Source organism: Ailuropoda melanoleuca, chromosome 18, assembly GCF_002007445.2.
Source record: "Ailuropoda melanoleuca isolate Jingjing chromosome 18, ASM200744v2, whole genome shotgun sequence".
Taxonomy (NCBI): Eukaryota; Metazoa; Chordata; class Mammalia; order Carnivora; family Ursidae; genus Ailuropoda; species Ailuropoda melanoleuca.
The window spans coordinates 34,219,352-34,234,005 of NC_048235.1; the positions used below are offsets into that span (position 1 = coordinate 34,219,352).

The window sequence follows — 14,654 nt, forward strand, 5'->3', positions numbered from 1 at the left end:
CTGATGTGGGGCTCGATCCCATAACGCCGGGATCATGCCCTGAGCCGAAGGCCGACGCTTAACCGCTGTGCCACCCAGGCGCCCCAAAAATAATGCATATTTTTAAAAAATTTGTGATATAATTACATTGGGGAATGGGAAGAGGAGAGTGTACAAATGGTAAGTCCTCATCTATCAAGTTAAGTCCAGAAAAAGTTAGAAGTATGGGGGTAAATCCCCCAAAGAAAGAGCTGGAAAATGTTAGTTGCTTCTAAAGAGTGGGGGTGTGTGGAAAGACAAGAAGTTACTGCTTTGTTAGTAATCTTGAGATTTAATTATTTATGTATATAAACAACTTATGTATAACTTTGACATACTTTTATTATGGAACAAAACCAAACCCATACAAAAGAAGACAGAGAGTATAATTACACACACACACACACACACACACACACACACACACACACACACATATATATACACGTAAAACTTTGATTTTTTTTTACATTAAATGACAGGTTAAATTATGGATCAGACCTGCAATTCCATACTGTACAGTTACTATTTGGAAAAGTGTACATTGTCCACGACATATTGTGTGAAACAGAGTCACAGAACTGGATGTATTTTGTGTCTGGTGACCTCTGGGGGAGTGAACATTTTTACACTGAGCATATTTTGCTTTTTAATACAAAACTCTAATACACAGGGCATTAAGCAAACATATCCCTAAATAAGGAGATAGGGTCCGAATCTCCTTTTCTAGAAAGTCAGGTTAAAATGGCCTTGGCTGGAACTAGGGAGACTCCCCCTGCTCTCCGTAGAAAGCCTCGGGGGCTCTCTGCTGGACGGGGTAAGTGCAGCGGCAAGTCTGGCCCTCTAGCACCTCTCTGGGCTCTTATCTGCTGGGCCCTGTCCATGCTAGACTTCAACTGCCAACTTCACAGGGTCATGGCGTGGATTACAACAGTGGCTGACACAGGCTAAGACTATATGAACAAATCCTAGCTTTTACAACTGGCATGGCTTCAGGTGACATAATTTAGGGACCAATTATATGGTCAGAGCTAGGACAAATCAGAGGGGGGTAAGCAACCCTGAAGAGACTGGGGGTGAGGGTAAGGGCACCGTCTATCCTTTAGTGGCCCACAGAAACGTGCTTCAAGAATCAGTATCAGCTTTGGCATGTTTGGTAAGCCAGAGTCATTCAGGACTTGAAAAACTTCAGATGTGCACCAAATACAAGAAGGGTATTTTTTCTCAAGGCATACTTGTGGTGACGACAGTTTGCTTGAAACAAAGAATGCAGGCATTCTGGGGCATGTGGGTGGCTCAGTCAGTTAAGTGTCTGCATTCAGCTCAGGTCGTGATCCCAGGGTCCTGGGATCAAGCCGCGAGTGGAGTTGGGCTCCCTGCTCGGCAGGGAGTCCGCCTCTCCCTCTCCCCGCTTGTGCTCTCTCTCGTTCTCAAATACATAAAATCTTAAAAAAAAAAAAAAATGCAGACATTCCCCTTGGGTCTGTTTTCCTCACCTGTAAACAAGGGCAGTGTACTAGGCTCATTCCAACTATTTTTAAAACACCAACCATGTGCCAGGCTTTGTAAGTAATCTTCAGGGTCTGTTCCAGCTCTGACACACTACCATTTATTTTGGGGCTCTCGCTGTTGGCAGGTGGTCAGTGTGGTGTAAACAGCACAGCGCTTGGAGGCACAAGTTCTGGGCGTGGGGTGCCAGCCCCTCGACCGTGAATGGCAGCTGAATTCCTCAGCTCTAAGAGGAGGGTACTCTTGCTTCCCAAGAGTAAAGACAAATCACTGTCTGTCTGTGGGCCAGACGCTGTGCTCATGGCCTGATATGCCAGGTCTCAGTGCTCCCATTCCCCACTCCCCATAAGGGAGATACGGTAGCCTCAACTCACAGACAGGAAACTGAGGCTCAGAAAGCCTGTCCCCGGGGGCAGACCTAGCCTGTATTGCCTCCAATCCGAAACACCAACTGTGTAAAACTAGCCAAGCAGACCCAGGCTGCCATGCCTCAGGGGTCTTCTGACTTTTACCCGTTCTTCTGAGTATTTGGCCAGGACAGGATGTTCCCTGAGAGAGGCCTACCGTGATCTCTTCACCTTCCACAGTAGCCACGCTCAGGTTCAAAATCGGGCTGGCCATAACTTCTGTAAATTGAGCCCAGCTTGTCCCTTGCTTTCCCCTGTGCCTCCCCTGGCGGAAACATTCTTCCCCTGAGCGAGGGACGTGAGGCCTCCCAAGAGTACAAGAACAGAATTCCTAGAACTGCTGTTCCCATTCCAGGGAAAGGGAGAGGGTTTCACAACACGCTCGGGGGAGGCTCAGATGCCTGTGCTCAGACGCAAGCCAGCAGCCTGTGAACCCAATACCCCGGATCATTTTACATTCAGCTCTCGCCAGCAGCTCTGTGTCATCGTGGAGGCAGACCCACCAGGTCTACGAGGGCTCTCCCTCCCCGCCCGCCACACACCAGGCTGTCTGTTTCGCAAGCTGAGCCACCTTGTCAGGGAGAAACTCGTGGGCACAGAACCAGAGCACGCTTGCTCCGAGACTTTTCCTCACTTCTGGCCCTCTTGGCTTTGCAAAGAGAACCAAGATTTGGATGTTTCTCAGGGGCCAGAAATGCTGTGAAGCTCCTTAAATACCAAATGAGGGCAATCAGTGAGTGACAAAGGGCCCTCTCACCTTTGAGGCCCTGACATGTGGGGGAACAGTCCACTTTATTTGAAAATAAAGCGGCAGGGACAAGGCTTTTGCAGAAATACGCAGAACAAAATAGCTGAATTATTCTAAGGGCTGACCAAGCTCCCTCCCCTTCCCTCACTTGACCCCGAACACTTCAAAATGCACCTGCGCAGGACAGGGTAAGGCTACCCCTGAAATGCATTACCAACAGGGAGTGCCCATCCGCAATTACTCCCGTTACACAGCAACAGGAGCTGTGGCTGGAAAACGGAGGGGCCCTGGTTTCTGTGTGAACTGCCTCCACACCACATCCAAATTCATTTGCTCAAGTCCCCACCTCCAGTACCTGGATGAAACTGTATTTAGAGATAAGGTTTTTAACCAGGTCATTAAGTTAAGATGAGGCTGTTAGGGTGGGGCCCTGATCCAACATACAAGTGTCCTAAATAGAAAGGGGGGGTGGGGCACCTGCGTGGCTCGCTTAAGCGTCCAACTCTTGGTTTCAGCTCAGGTCATGCTCTCGGGGTTGTGGGATTGAGCCTCCCCGCCTCCCCCCACCCAGCTCCGTGCTCAGTGGGGAGTCTGCATGTGCGCATGCTCTCTCTCCCCAAATAAATAAATAAAATCTTAAAAAAATAAAAGAGAGGGAGATACCACAGATAGCAGTAAAGAGGCAGCAAGAGGACAGCCAGCCGTCTGCAAGCCAATGGGAAGGGCCTCAAGAGAAACCAAGCCTGACGGTACTTTGATCTTGGATGTCCAGCCTCCAGAACTGTGAGAAAATACATTTCCATTGTTTAAGCCCCCCAGTCTGTGGTATTTTATTACGGCAGCTCTAGCAAATTAATACAGGCCTGCTTTCCCCTTTTATTCCAAAGGGCAGGGGACAGAAATCAGTTTACTCACACGCATTCTCTTTAAGGCAGCGGAGCTGGTTAACGTCCACGATGTATGTGTCACCAGGAAACCAAAGGCGTTCTGGACCCACCTGCACCTCCTGGCATTCTCACTCCTACACATTTTCCGACCACTGGGCTCAGAACTTGACTCCATGTGTCTGCCGGCACTCCAGAAAATCAAGGATGTTCAAATGGGAGTGCTCGGCAGGGCAAGCGTGGGCTCCCCTGAAGGGTGTTCCCAAAGCCTGGCTGCTTGAGGAGGAAAGAGGAGGTAGGCTAGGTAGCAGTTAGCAAGGGAAGCATGACACAAACGGAAGGTGCTGCCCAGGGGCCTGGCATCACGGCCACCTGTATGGTTTGCTTGGTGGAGCTGAACGTTGGACCTGGAAAACGGGGCAAAGGATCTGTGACTCAGCGTTTTCAGGGAGGTGTCCTCAGTTCTTAACCCAACAGTCAAGTCACAGGCTTGGGATTCTGGTCGGCTTCTGTACCCGGCCTCAGCTCTTTCTGGCCGTGCAGCAGGATGGATGGTTAAGTTCCCTCTAAGGACCACACTTTGAGGGGTGGTCTTTGCAGAAGACCACCTGAAAATGGGGCCCCGTAACTCTTCCCATCCCTGCCCTACAGGAGGCTTCTCTCATTCCAAGCGAGTCATCTCCCCCCTTCTTAGAATCTGGGCTGGCTAGCCCTGTGGCTTGCTTCGACTGATAGAATACCGCACATGCGATGTTACATGACTTCTGAGCCTAGGTCTTAGGGGGCCTTAAAAACTGTTACATAAGTAAGCTCAGGTTAGACTCCTGAATGGCATGGGATCAAGACGACAGAACGCCCAGCCTTCCAGGTGTCCCTAGCAGTGCCCCTGACACGTGGGTAAGGCCGTCTTGGACCTTCAAGCCCAGGACAACCTAGCTGCCAAGTGTATGTAGCCAGATGCGTGNCACACACACACACACATATATATACACGTAAAACTTTGATTTTTTTTTACATTAAATGACAGGTTAAATTATGGATCAGACCTGCAATTCCATACTGTACAGTTACTATTTGGAAAAGTGTACATTGTCCACGACATATTGTGTGAAACAGAGTCACAGAACTGGATGTATTTTGTGTCTGGTGACCTCTGGGGGAGTGAACATTTTTACACTGAGCATATTTTGCTTTTTAATACAAAACTCTAATACACAGGGCATTAAGCAAACATATCCCTAAATAAGGAGATAGGGTCCGAATCTCCTTTTCTAGAAAGTCAGGTTAAAATGGCCTTGGCTGGAACTAGGGAGACTCCCCCTGCTCTCCGTAGAAAGCCTCGGGGGCTCTCTGCTGGACGGGGTAAGTGCAGTGGCAAGTCTGGCCCTCTAGCACCTCTCTGGGCTCTTATCTGCTGGGCCCTGTCCATGCTAGACTTCAACTGCCAACTTCACAGGGTCATGGCGTGGATTACAACAGTGGCTGACACAGGCTAAGACTATATGAACAAATCCTAGCTTTTACAACTGGCATGGCTTCAGGTGACATAATTTAGGGACCAATTATATGGTCAGAGCTAGGACAAATCAGAGGGGGGTAAGCAACCCTGAAGAGACTGGGGGTGAGGGTAAGGGCACCGTCTATCCTTTAGTGGCCCACAGAAACGTGCTTCAAGAATCAGTATCAGCTTTGGCATGTTTGGTAAGCCAGAGTCATTCAGGACTTGAAAAACTTCAGATGTGCACCAAATACAAGAAGGGTATTTTTTCTCAAGGCATACTTGTGGTGACGACAGTTTGCTTGAAACAAAGAATGCAGGCATTCTGGGGCATGTGGGTGGCTCAGTCAGTTAAGTGTCTGCATTCAGCTCAGGTCGTGATCCCAGGGTCCTGGGATCAAGCCGCGAGTGGAGTTGGGCTCCCTGCTCGGCAGGGAGTCCGCCTCTCCCTCTCCCCGCTTGTGCTCTCTCTCGTTCTCAAATACATAAAATCTTAAAAAAAAAAAAAAAATGCAGACATTCCCCTTGGGTCTGTTTTCCTCACCTGTAAACAAGGGCAGTGTACTAGGCTCATTCCAACTATTTTTAAAACACCAACCATGTGCCAGGCTTTGTAAGTAATCTTCAGGGTCTGTTCCAGCTCTGACACACTACCATTTATTTTGGGGCTCTCGCTGTTGGCAGGTGGTCAGTGTGGTGTAAACAGCACAGCGCTTGGAGGCACAAGTTCTGGGCGTGGGGTGCCAGCCCCTCGACCGTGAATGGCAGCTGAATTCCTCAGCTCTAAGAGGAGGGTACTCTTGCTTCCCAAGAGTAAAGACAAATCACTGTCTGTCTGTGGGCCAGACGCTGTGCTCATGGCCTGATATGCCAGGTCTCAGTGCTCCCATTCCCCACTCCCCATAAGGGAGATACGGTAGCCTCAACTCACAGACAGGAAACTGAGGCTCAGAAAGCCTGTCCCCGGGGGCAGACCTAGCCTGTATTGCCTCCAATCCGAAACACCAACTGTGTAAAACTAGCCAAGCAGACCCAGGCTGCCATGCCTCAGGGGTCTTCTGACTTTTACCCGTTCTTCTGAGTATTTGGCCAGGACAGGATGTTCCCTGAGAGAGGCCTACCGTGATCTCTTCACCTTCCACAGTAGCCACGCTCAGGTTCAAAATCGGGCTGGCCATAACTTCTGTAAATTGAGCCCAGCTTGTCCCTTGCTTTCCCCTGTGCCTCCCCTGGCGGAAACATTCTTCCCCTGAGCGAGGGACGTGAGGCCTCCCAAGAGTACAAGAACAGAATTCCTAGAACTGCTGTTCCCATTCCAGGGAAAGGGAGAGGGTTTCACAACACGCTCGGGGGAGGCTCAGATGCCTGTGCTCAGACGCAAGCCAGCAGCCTGTGAACCCAATACCCCGGATCATTTTACATTCAGCTCTCGCCAGCAGCTCTGTGTCATCGTGGAGGCAGACCCACCAGGTCTACGAGGGCTCTCCCTCCCCGCCCGCCACACACCAGGCTGTCTGTTTCGCAAGCTGAGCCACCTTGTCAGGGAGAAACTCGTGGGCACAGAACCAGAGCACGCTTGCTCCGAGACTTTTCCTCACTTCTGGCCCTCTTGGCTTTGCAAAGAGAACCAAGATTTGGATGTTTCTCAGGGGCCAGAAATGCTGTGAAGCTCCTTAAATACCAAATGAGGGCAATCAGTGAGTGACAAAGGGCCCTCTCACCTTTGAGGCCCTGACATGTGGGGGAACAGTCCACTTTATTTGAAAATAAAGCGGCAGGGACAAGGCTTTTGCAGAAATACGCAGAACAAAATAGCTGAATTATTCTAAGGGCTGACCAAGCTCCCTCCCCTTCCCTCACTTGACCCCGAACACTTCAAAATGCACCTGCGCAGGACAGGGTAAGGCTACCCCTGAAATGCATTACCAACAGGGAGTGCCCATCTGCAATGCCTCCCGTTACACAGCAACAGGAGCTGTGGCTGGAAAACGGAGGGGCCCTGGTTTCTGTGTAAACTGCCTCCACACCACATCCAAATTCATTTGCTCAAGTCCCCACCTCCAGTACCTGGATGAAACTGTATTTAGAGATAAGGTTTTTAACCAGGTCATTAAGTTAAGATGAGGCTGTTAGGGTGGGGCCCTGATCCAACATACAAGTGTCCTAAATAGAAAGGGGGGGTGGGGCACCTGCGTGGCTCGCTTAAGCGTCCAACTCTTGGTTTCAGCTCAGGTCATGCTCTCGGGGTTGTGGGATTGAGCCTCCCCGCCTCCCCCCACCCAGCTCCGTGCTCAGTGGGGAGTCTGCATGTGCGCATGCTCTCTCTCCCCAAATAAATAAATAAAATCTTAAAAAAATAAAAAAGAGAGAGGGAGATACCACAGATAGCAGTAAAGAGGCAGCAAGAGGACAGCCAGCCGTCTGCAACCCAATGGGAAGGGCCTCAAGAGAAACCAAGCCTGACGGTACTTTGATCTTGGATGTCCAGCCTCCAGAACTGTGAGAAAATATATTTCCATTGTTTAAGCCCCCCAGTCTGTGGTATTTTGTTACGGCAGCTCTAGCAAATTAATACAGGCCTGCTTTCCCCTTTTATTCCAAAGGGCAGGGGACAGAAATCAGTTTACTCACACGCATTCTCTTTAAGGCAGCGGAGCTGGTTAATGTCCACGATGTACGTGTCACCAGGAAACCAAAGGCGTTCTGGACCCACCTGCACCTCCTGGCATTCTCACTCCTACACATTTTCCGACCACTGGGCTCAGAACTTGACTCCATGTGTCTGCCGGCACTCCAGAAAATCAAGGATGTTCAAATGGGAGTGCTCGGCAGGGCAAGCGTGGGCTCCCCTGAAGGGTGTTCCCAAAGCCTGGCTGCTTGAGGAGGAAAGAGGAGGTAGGCTAGGTAGCAGTTAGCAAGGGAAGCATGACACAAACGGAAGGTGCTGCCCAGGGGCCTGGCATCACGGCCACCTGTATGGTTTGCTTGGTGGAGCTGAACGTTGGACCTGGAAAACGGGGCAAAGGATCTGTGACTCAGCGTTTTCAGGGAGGTGTCCTCAGTTCTTAACCCAACAGTCAAGTCACAGGCTTGGGATTCTGGTCGGCTTCTGTACCCGGCCTCAGCTCTTTCTGGCCGTGCAGCAGGATGGATGGTTAAGTTCCCTCTAAGGACCACACTTTGAGGGGTGGTCTTTGCAGAAGACCACCTGAAAATGGGGCCCCGTAACTCTTCCCATCCCTGCCCTACAGGAGGCTTCTCTCATTCCAAGCGAGTCATCTCCCCCCTTCTTAGAATCTGGGCTGGCTAGCCCTGTGGCTTGCTTCGACTGATAGAATACCGCACATGCGATGTTACATGACTTCTGAGCCTAGGTCTTAGGGGGCCTTAAAAACTGTTACATAAGTAAGCTCAGGTTAGACTCCTGAATGGCATGGGATCAAGACGACAGAACGCCCAGCCTTCCAGGTGTCCCTAGCAGTGCCCCTGACACGTGGGTAAGGCTGTCTTGGACCTTCAAGCCCAGGACAACCTAGCTGCCAAGTGTATGTAGCCAGATGCGTGACCTCAGGAAGATCATCAAAGAATGCCCAACTGGCCCCCAAAATGGAGAGAAATAACGAATCATTGTTGCTGAAGTGACTAAGTTTTGTGACAGTCCAGGCCTAATATCTAAGCTCTCTTGGTAAACTTCCAGGGGCATGGACACTGGATTACAAGACACCTTGCGCTGCCCATGTCCCTGATCGTTCAAATGTCACGGGCAGATGTGACTTACTCCTGCCTGGTCAGTGATGCAGGGTGCAAACAAGTAAACAAAAAGCATCTACCCCAGTGTCTGAGGCCCTGGCCCCACTAGTGACACGATCAGCATCAAGGCCACTTTCTTCTACTCCCTGTTCAATAACTGAAACGGCAGTCTTAGTAATACTGTTACCTGTAACACTGGGATAAGTGAGAAAGTTCAGAGAAAGTTAGTTCCGTCCCTGGGACATTCGAAGGTAAACAATTACATACACCCCGCAACTGAAAGGGCAGAAAAGAAAAATCTGAATGTTATCATTGAGCCAGCTCAGACCCAGGCCCGGTGGCAAAGGAGCCAGGTGACTATATACTATATACTATATACTATATACTATATACTATATACTATATACTATATACTATATACTATAACACTGGGATAAGTGAGAAAGTTCAGGGAAAGTTAGTTCCGTCCCTGGGACATTCGAAGGTAAACAATTACATACACCCCGCAACTGAAAGGGCAGAAAAGAAAAATCTGAATGTTATCATTGAGCCAGCTCAGACCCAGGCCCGGTGGCAAAGGAGCCAGGTTACTCTGAGAATACTGTCATTCTAGGAGTCTTTTCAAGTCTTCACCTTCTTTTTTTTTTTTTTTTAAGATTTTACGTATTTATTTGACAGAGAGAGAGAGAGAGAGCACACACGAGCAGGTGGAGAGGCAGGCAGAGGGAGGGAGGGAGAAGCAGACACCCTGCTGAGCAGGGAGCCTAATGTGGGGCTCGATCCCAGGAGCCTGGGATCCTGACCTGAGCCAAAGGCAGATGCTTAACTGACTGAGCCACCCAGGCGCCCCAACTCTTCACTTTCTAAACACCTGACTCAGCACTCAAAAGCCATGATAGGATGAGTAACAGTGCTGGGAAAGAACTTCCCCTCTACTCCAGGGAACAAACATGTAAACAAATACACGTGATTCATTTGTCATGAGTCATAACGGAGGAAGAGCCTGGGCGTGGCTCTGAGACCTGAGAGTGACAGGGTTTCTGTTTGTCTGTCTGTTTGAATGCATAAAATCTAGGTGTACAAATGAACATTCTTCCTTAAAACCCGCCCCCCCCCGGGGAAGCAATCCTCTTTTCCATATTGCTGTCCCATCCTCACTGCTCCTCTGCAAGGATATCAAATAAAGACCCGTACGAGAAAATGCCTCACTGCTTTATACCAACAGACAGACATGGTATCACCCAGCCTGCCCTTTTGCCAAATCTGGTAATGAAGGACTTTTTTGCTCTCTCTCTCAGAAAAAAATACATACGTGAAAAAATCAAACTCTTCTTTCAAATCCGGCCCTGCCAACCTTTGAGGATACTGGAAGACAACACCACCACCTAAGTCTCAGGAGGCAATTAAAATTGCACAGCTCCGTGTGCCTTGTTAGCATGGAAGGCCTAGCATGCTGACGACTTGGAGCAGGCCGTTCTCACGTGAGAATCGTACAAGTTCCACTGGTTATGGAGGGTGGCAGGTATCTGCCTAATCGCTTCACTCGACGGCTACAACTCTGATGCTTCTAATTCTATTTCAGATGTGTCTCCAACTTCCTAAGTAGTAAGCCAAGGCCCTGAGGTCAGACTGTGGTCTGGTTCAGGGTGCAGTGAATGCCTTAGAAGCAGGGAGGCGGATGGGCATCAGAGGGAGTCTGGGGTGCTCTACACAAGGGCCCCCCATCAAAGTCTTTAATGAGGGACACTGTGGAATGTTCTAAATGCTTTAAAAGGAAGCTCAGAACAGTGTGAGAAGAGGGCCCATTACATTTCCCTCACTGCCTTAATGTCCAAGTTCTTTTTACCTGTCCTTAATAATGAGATCCTGGGCAATTGGGAGACATCATCTTCCCCTGCATGACTGAGGCCTTGGGACACTGGCTGTGGTCTAGCCTCCCTGTCCAGCCCACCTCCTTCTCTTCCTGGCACTGTCTGTTCCATAGCCAAAGACTTGGGAGCTGTTCCAAGGTAAGCTTCCTGGGCACAGACTTTGTTTGTCTAAGCCAGGGTTCCATTAACACCTGTAGCCCTACCTGCCTACTTCTCATTAACCTTATCCAGGTACAGGGTCTGGGTATGATTACCAGCCAAGCGACCCTAGAGGCTTGGGGGGTCAAGCATTCAACATGGAATGGGGAACACGGAGGTTGATGGGAAAGGGGTGGAAGGTTTCTGACCCATTCAGAGGTTCTGCTGGTCTGTGGTGTCACTGGTCATTTTTAAGACTCCAGAGGCTCAGGGGCGCCTGGGTGGCACAGCGGTTGAGCGTCTGCCTTCGGCTCAGGGCGTGATCCTGGCGTTGTGGGATCGAGCCCCACATCAGGCTCCTCCGCTATGAGCCTGCTTCTTCCTTTCCCACTCCCCCTGCTTGTGTTCCCTCTCTCGCTGGCTGTCTCTCTGTAGAATAAATAAATAAAATCTTAAAAAAAAAAAAAAGACTCCAGAGGCTCAAATATTCATACACAACACTCCTTTTAACAAACTTCTCTAAAGTTCTCCAGGCTTCTAACCAGATCAGTGGTTTAGCTTGTGAAAGGTTAAGGACCCTGGAAAGTAAACTGGCGTCTTAGGAATGGAGAGGGTTCAAATCAGCTGCTGTTCTTGTTCCTCTGAGGACAAACACTGTAGTGCCATTCCCAGCAAGAGTGAGCTGTGGACACTGCGAGAACTCCTGACACCTGCAAATAAGCTAGTGTGGGCACCTGCACAGACTCTCTCCAGACTCTGGTTCGAAGGCTGATGCCAAACCCAACCTCAAGAGTAAGTTTAACTGGTTAGAAGGGGCGCCTGGGTGGCTCAGTCATTAAGCGTCTGCCTTTGGCTCAGGGCGTGATCCCGGCGTTCTGGGATCGAGCCCCACATCAGGCTCCTCGGCTATGAGCCTGCTTCTTCCTCTCCTACTCCCCCTGCTTGTGTTCCCTCTCTCGCTAGCTGTCTCTATCTCTGTCGAATAAATAAATAAATAAAATCTTAAAAAAAAAAAAAAACTGGTTAGAAGCATCACTTTTTGCCAGACCCCAGAGGTCTGAAAAGGTGAGGGAAGTCACATTCCAGTAATTCCTGAGTACTTAGTGTGGTACTTAGATCAATCACTGGGAGCTGGTTAGAATGCGGACTCTCAGGCCCAAACCCAAAACCTACAGAAGCAGAGTCTGCATTTAAGTGAGGTCCCCAGGTCATTCAGATGTTCGTTGAGGAATGAGAAACAGCACTGTTGGCTGGAGAAAAAGGGTACCAGAAACAACCTTTTCTTAGGTTAAGCTTCTTTGCCTTGGCAAGGACGTAGGGTGAAATTGGGCTTTGGAGGAAGACTCAAAGCCTTGGCTAACTGAGGCAGACCAGACTCTCTGACGTTAGCAGAAGGTGTGTTTTTCCGGGTTATGGACTGTGAGCTGTGCCTGTCCCACTGGACACTCTAGACAAGAAAGCTGGCTTTAGGCTCCTGGCACGGCTAGCTTTCGTCCAGTTGGCCTCAGACACAAAAGTTACACTCTGGTCGAGGTACCCCTTTCCCTCTCTCCCAACTAAAGACCTTCAAAGGCAGGGAGATTTGTTGCAGTTTACCAAAAAACAAAACAAAACGAACAAACAAACAAAGCCATTTCCCAGTCCATGGTGAGGAGTGGATCAGAGTTCCCTATAAACAGTAACCCTGGCCATGGCTTCCGATCTGACTTGTCCCCATCCAGCAACAAAGGGGGCAAAAAGGAGACCCTGAGCCTTCAGACCTGCCTCAGTGCCCACCCTAAAAGGATCAAGTAGAGACACCGTCACTTGAAGGTACCCCAAAACTGTCACGAAAGATCCCGGCAGACACAGCATGACACAGAGAAAGCCCACCAAATGGACTACAAAAGACCTATAGCAGGGAAAGAGAGTTTGAGTCAAGGGTAGAGGAGGCTGTCCAGGAACTTTTCCTTTGATCATTTTTAATTGAAGACAGTGCATTTCCCCCCTCTACGCTTAGATACTATTTCTTGTCCAATCTGAGAAAACCGTGCGACGCTGGACAAGGGCCATGTGTTTTCAAGTTTGGGGCCTCGATGAAACAAGTACATCTATGATCCTTAACAGTTCTAACGTTGTATGTTTTGCATCAAACGGTTCGAGACCTCGGATCTGGCAGTGTTTGCCGGTGGAGCGACCGCTGCCTGAGAAAAGAAGCACGTGGCCGCCCCCCGACGCTGGCAAGGGACGAGGCTGCTCCGCCCGCGTCCACCTGCACCCCTGCCTCTCAACGGAGCGCCACTATCGGCGGCGTTTTCTAGTAGTCTGGGCGGAGGGGAGAAGGGCAAAGCGGGGTGAGGGCAGCGCAAGGATGGTAGGGAAGTGGTGAGCCACGAGGATTTCATCATGCAAACGGGCGGGCAGGTTTCATCAGCGCCTGGGCGCCGGGGCTCCCAGGCTGGGAGGGAATGCCTGGCTCCCGAGGGCAGCCCGAGGCTGGCCCCCACCCGTGCCAGCTCAGCTTCCTCTTCCTCATACATTCTCAGGGAGGTCACACGGTTCCCCCTCCCCCCGGACAGAAGAACGTGTTTTTCTGCACAGCGCGGCTCGCGGCCCCAGGTCCCTCCGCCGAGATCCCACACGTCTAAATGGGCGACGTGCCACAGGTGCAGGCGAGCGCAGCCCAAACTCTCCGTCAGAGGGTGCTGGCTCAATGCAAAACTGGGGGTTCGTCGGGAAAGAAAAAGGATTCTGCAAGAGTCGTTTACTCCAACAGAGAACGCCCATCCCACCCCTAAAACCCCCTGGCCAGGCCTCTCCCTGCTCTCAGGCCTCTGTGACCCACGCTGTTCTACCCTCAGAACGCCCCCACACCCACAAGGGGCAGCACACCTCGGCATGTGATCGGTCTGGAAGCGTGCGTTATCTGTCTGGAAAGGGGTACTCGGCTGTCTCCGCCAGAAGGAGGAAACCAATGGAGCAGTGTGCAGCCCGGGCTCGGGAGCACGCATCCAGAGGGCAGGCAGTGGGAAGCGGCCATCTGCTGGCTCCCGGGGGCCACCTCCGTGACGGTCGCTGTCTCCCCGATGCCTTTATTCCAGTCACCGCGCCCCTCAGCCCGGTCGCCCCGTCCAACTGGCGGCTCCCGACCCCTCCCGCTCTGCCCAGTCAGTCCTCCGCGCCGCGCGCACCCGGAGCCCGCGCCTACCTCCCGGGGTGGTGCTGAAGAGCGTGCCGCCGGGGGTGGTGCTGTAGTCCCCGGGCGGCAACTGCACGCCGTCGCCGAGCACCACCCGGCGAGTGGCGGGGATGGCCCGGCTTGGGGTCTGGCTGCAGCTGCTGCCCCCGGACATGGTCTCCCGCGAACAGCGCCTGCAGCCCAAGCGTGGCCCTCGGGCAGCCCGGGCCCCTCCCGCTTTGCCTCGCCCCGCCCCCGCCCACCCCTTCCGCCTCTGCGTCTCGGCGCCCCCTGGGATTTGTAGTTGCAGCGGCGCAGCCGCCGCACCCGCCTCCGCGCGGCTCCCTGTACGTGCGTTCCCCCGCAGCGCAGGTCGGAGGCCCCCTCCCGACGGTCTCCTGCGCGCGGGTGCGGGCGCCGCCCGGCTTCGGCCCGCCCCTTTCGCTCGCGGGTCCCTCCCGGCCACGCTGGCGGCGACGGGATGGGGGCGGGGGCTTGTGTAGGTTAGCGCCTCGCGGGGTCGGGGGCGGCGGCGGGGTGTCAGGGCGGTGCGGGGATCCCAGCAGTCCCGGCCCTTGGGGAGAGCCTAGTTTCTACAGGAGGACTTTGGGCGCGATGCTCTCCTCAACCCTCCTTGTTCCGTGCTTCAGTTCCTCCCACGAGAAAGTGGGGGT

General features: G+C 51.7%; 1 protein-coding gene across 1 annotated transcript in view; it reads right to left on the minus strand.

The window, feature by feature from the left end:
* The window catches only part of EIF4EBP1 (eukaryotic translation initiation factor 4E binding protein 1), a 25,321-nt gene extending 11,099 nt beyond the window's left edge, over nucleotides 1–14,222 (minus strand). The window contains exon 1 of the mRNA XM_002917228.4: nucleotides 14,011–14,222. Within this exon, the coding sequence (XP_002917274.1) occupies nucleotides 14,011–14,155 (145 nt within the window). The 5' untranslated portion in view covers nucleotides 14,156–14,222. The remainder of the gene's footprint in view (nucleotides 1–14,010) is intronic.
* Nucleotides 14,223–14,654: the final 432 nt, after the last annotated feature.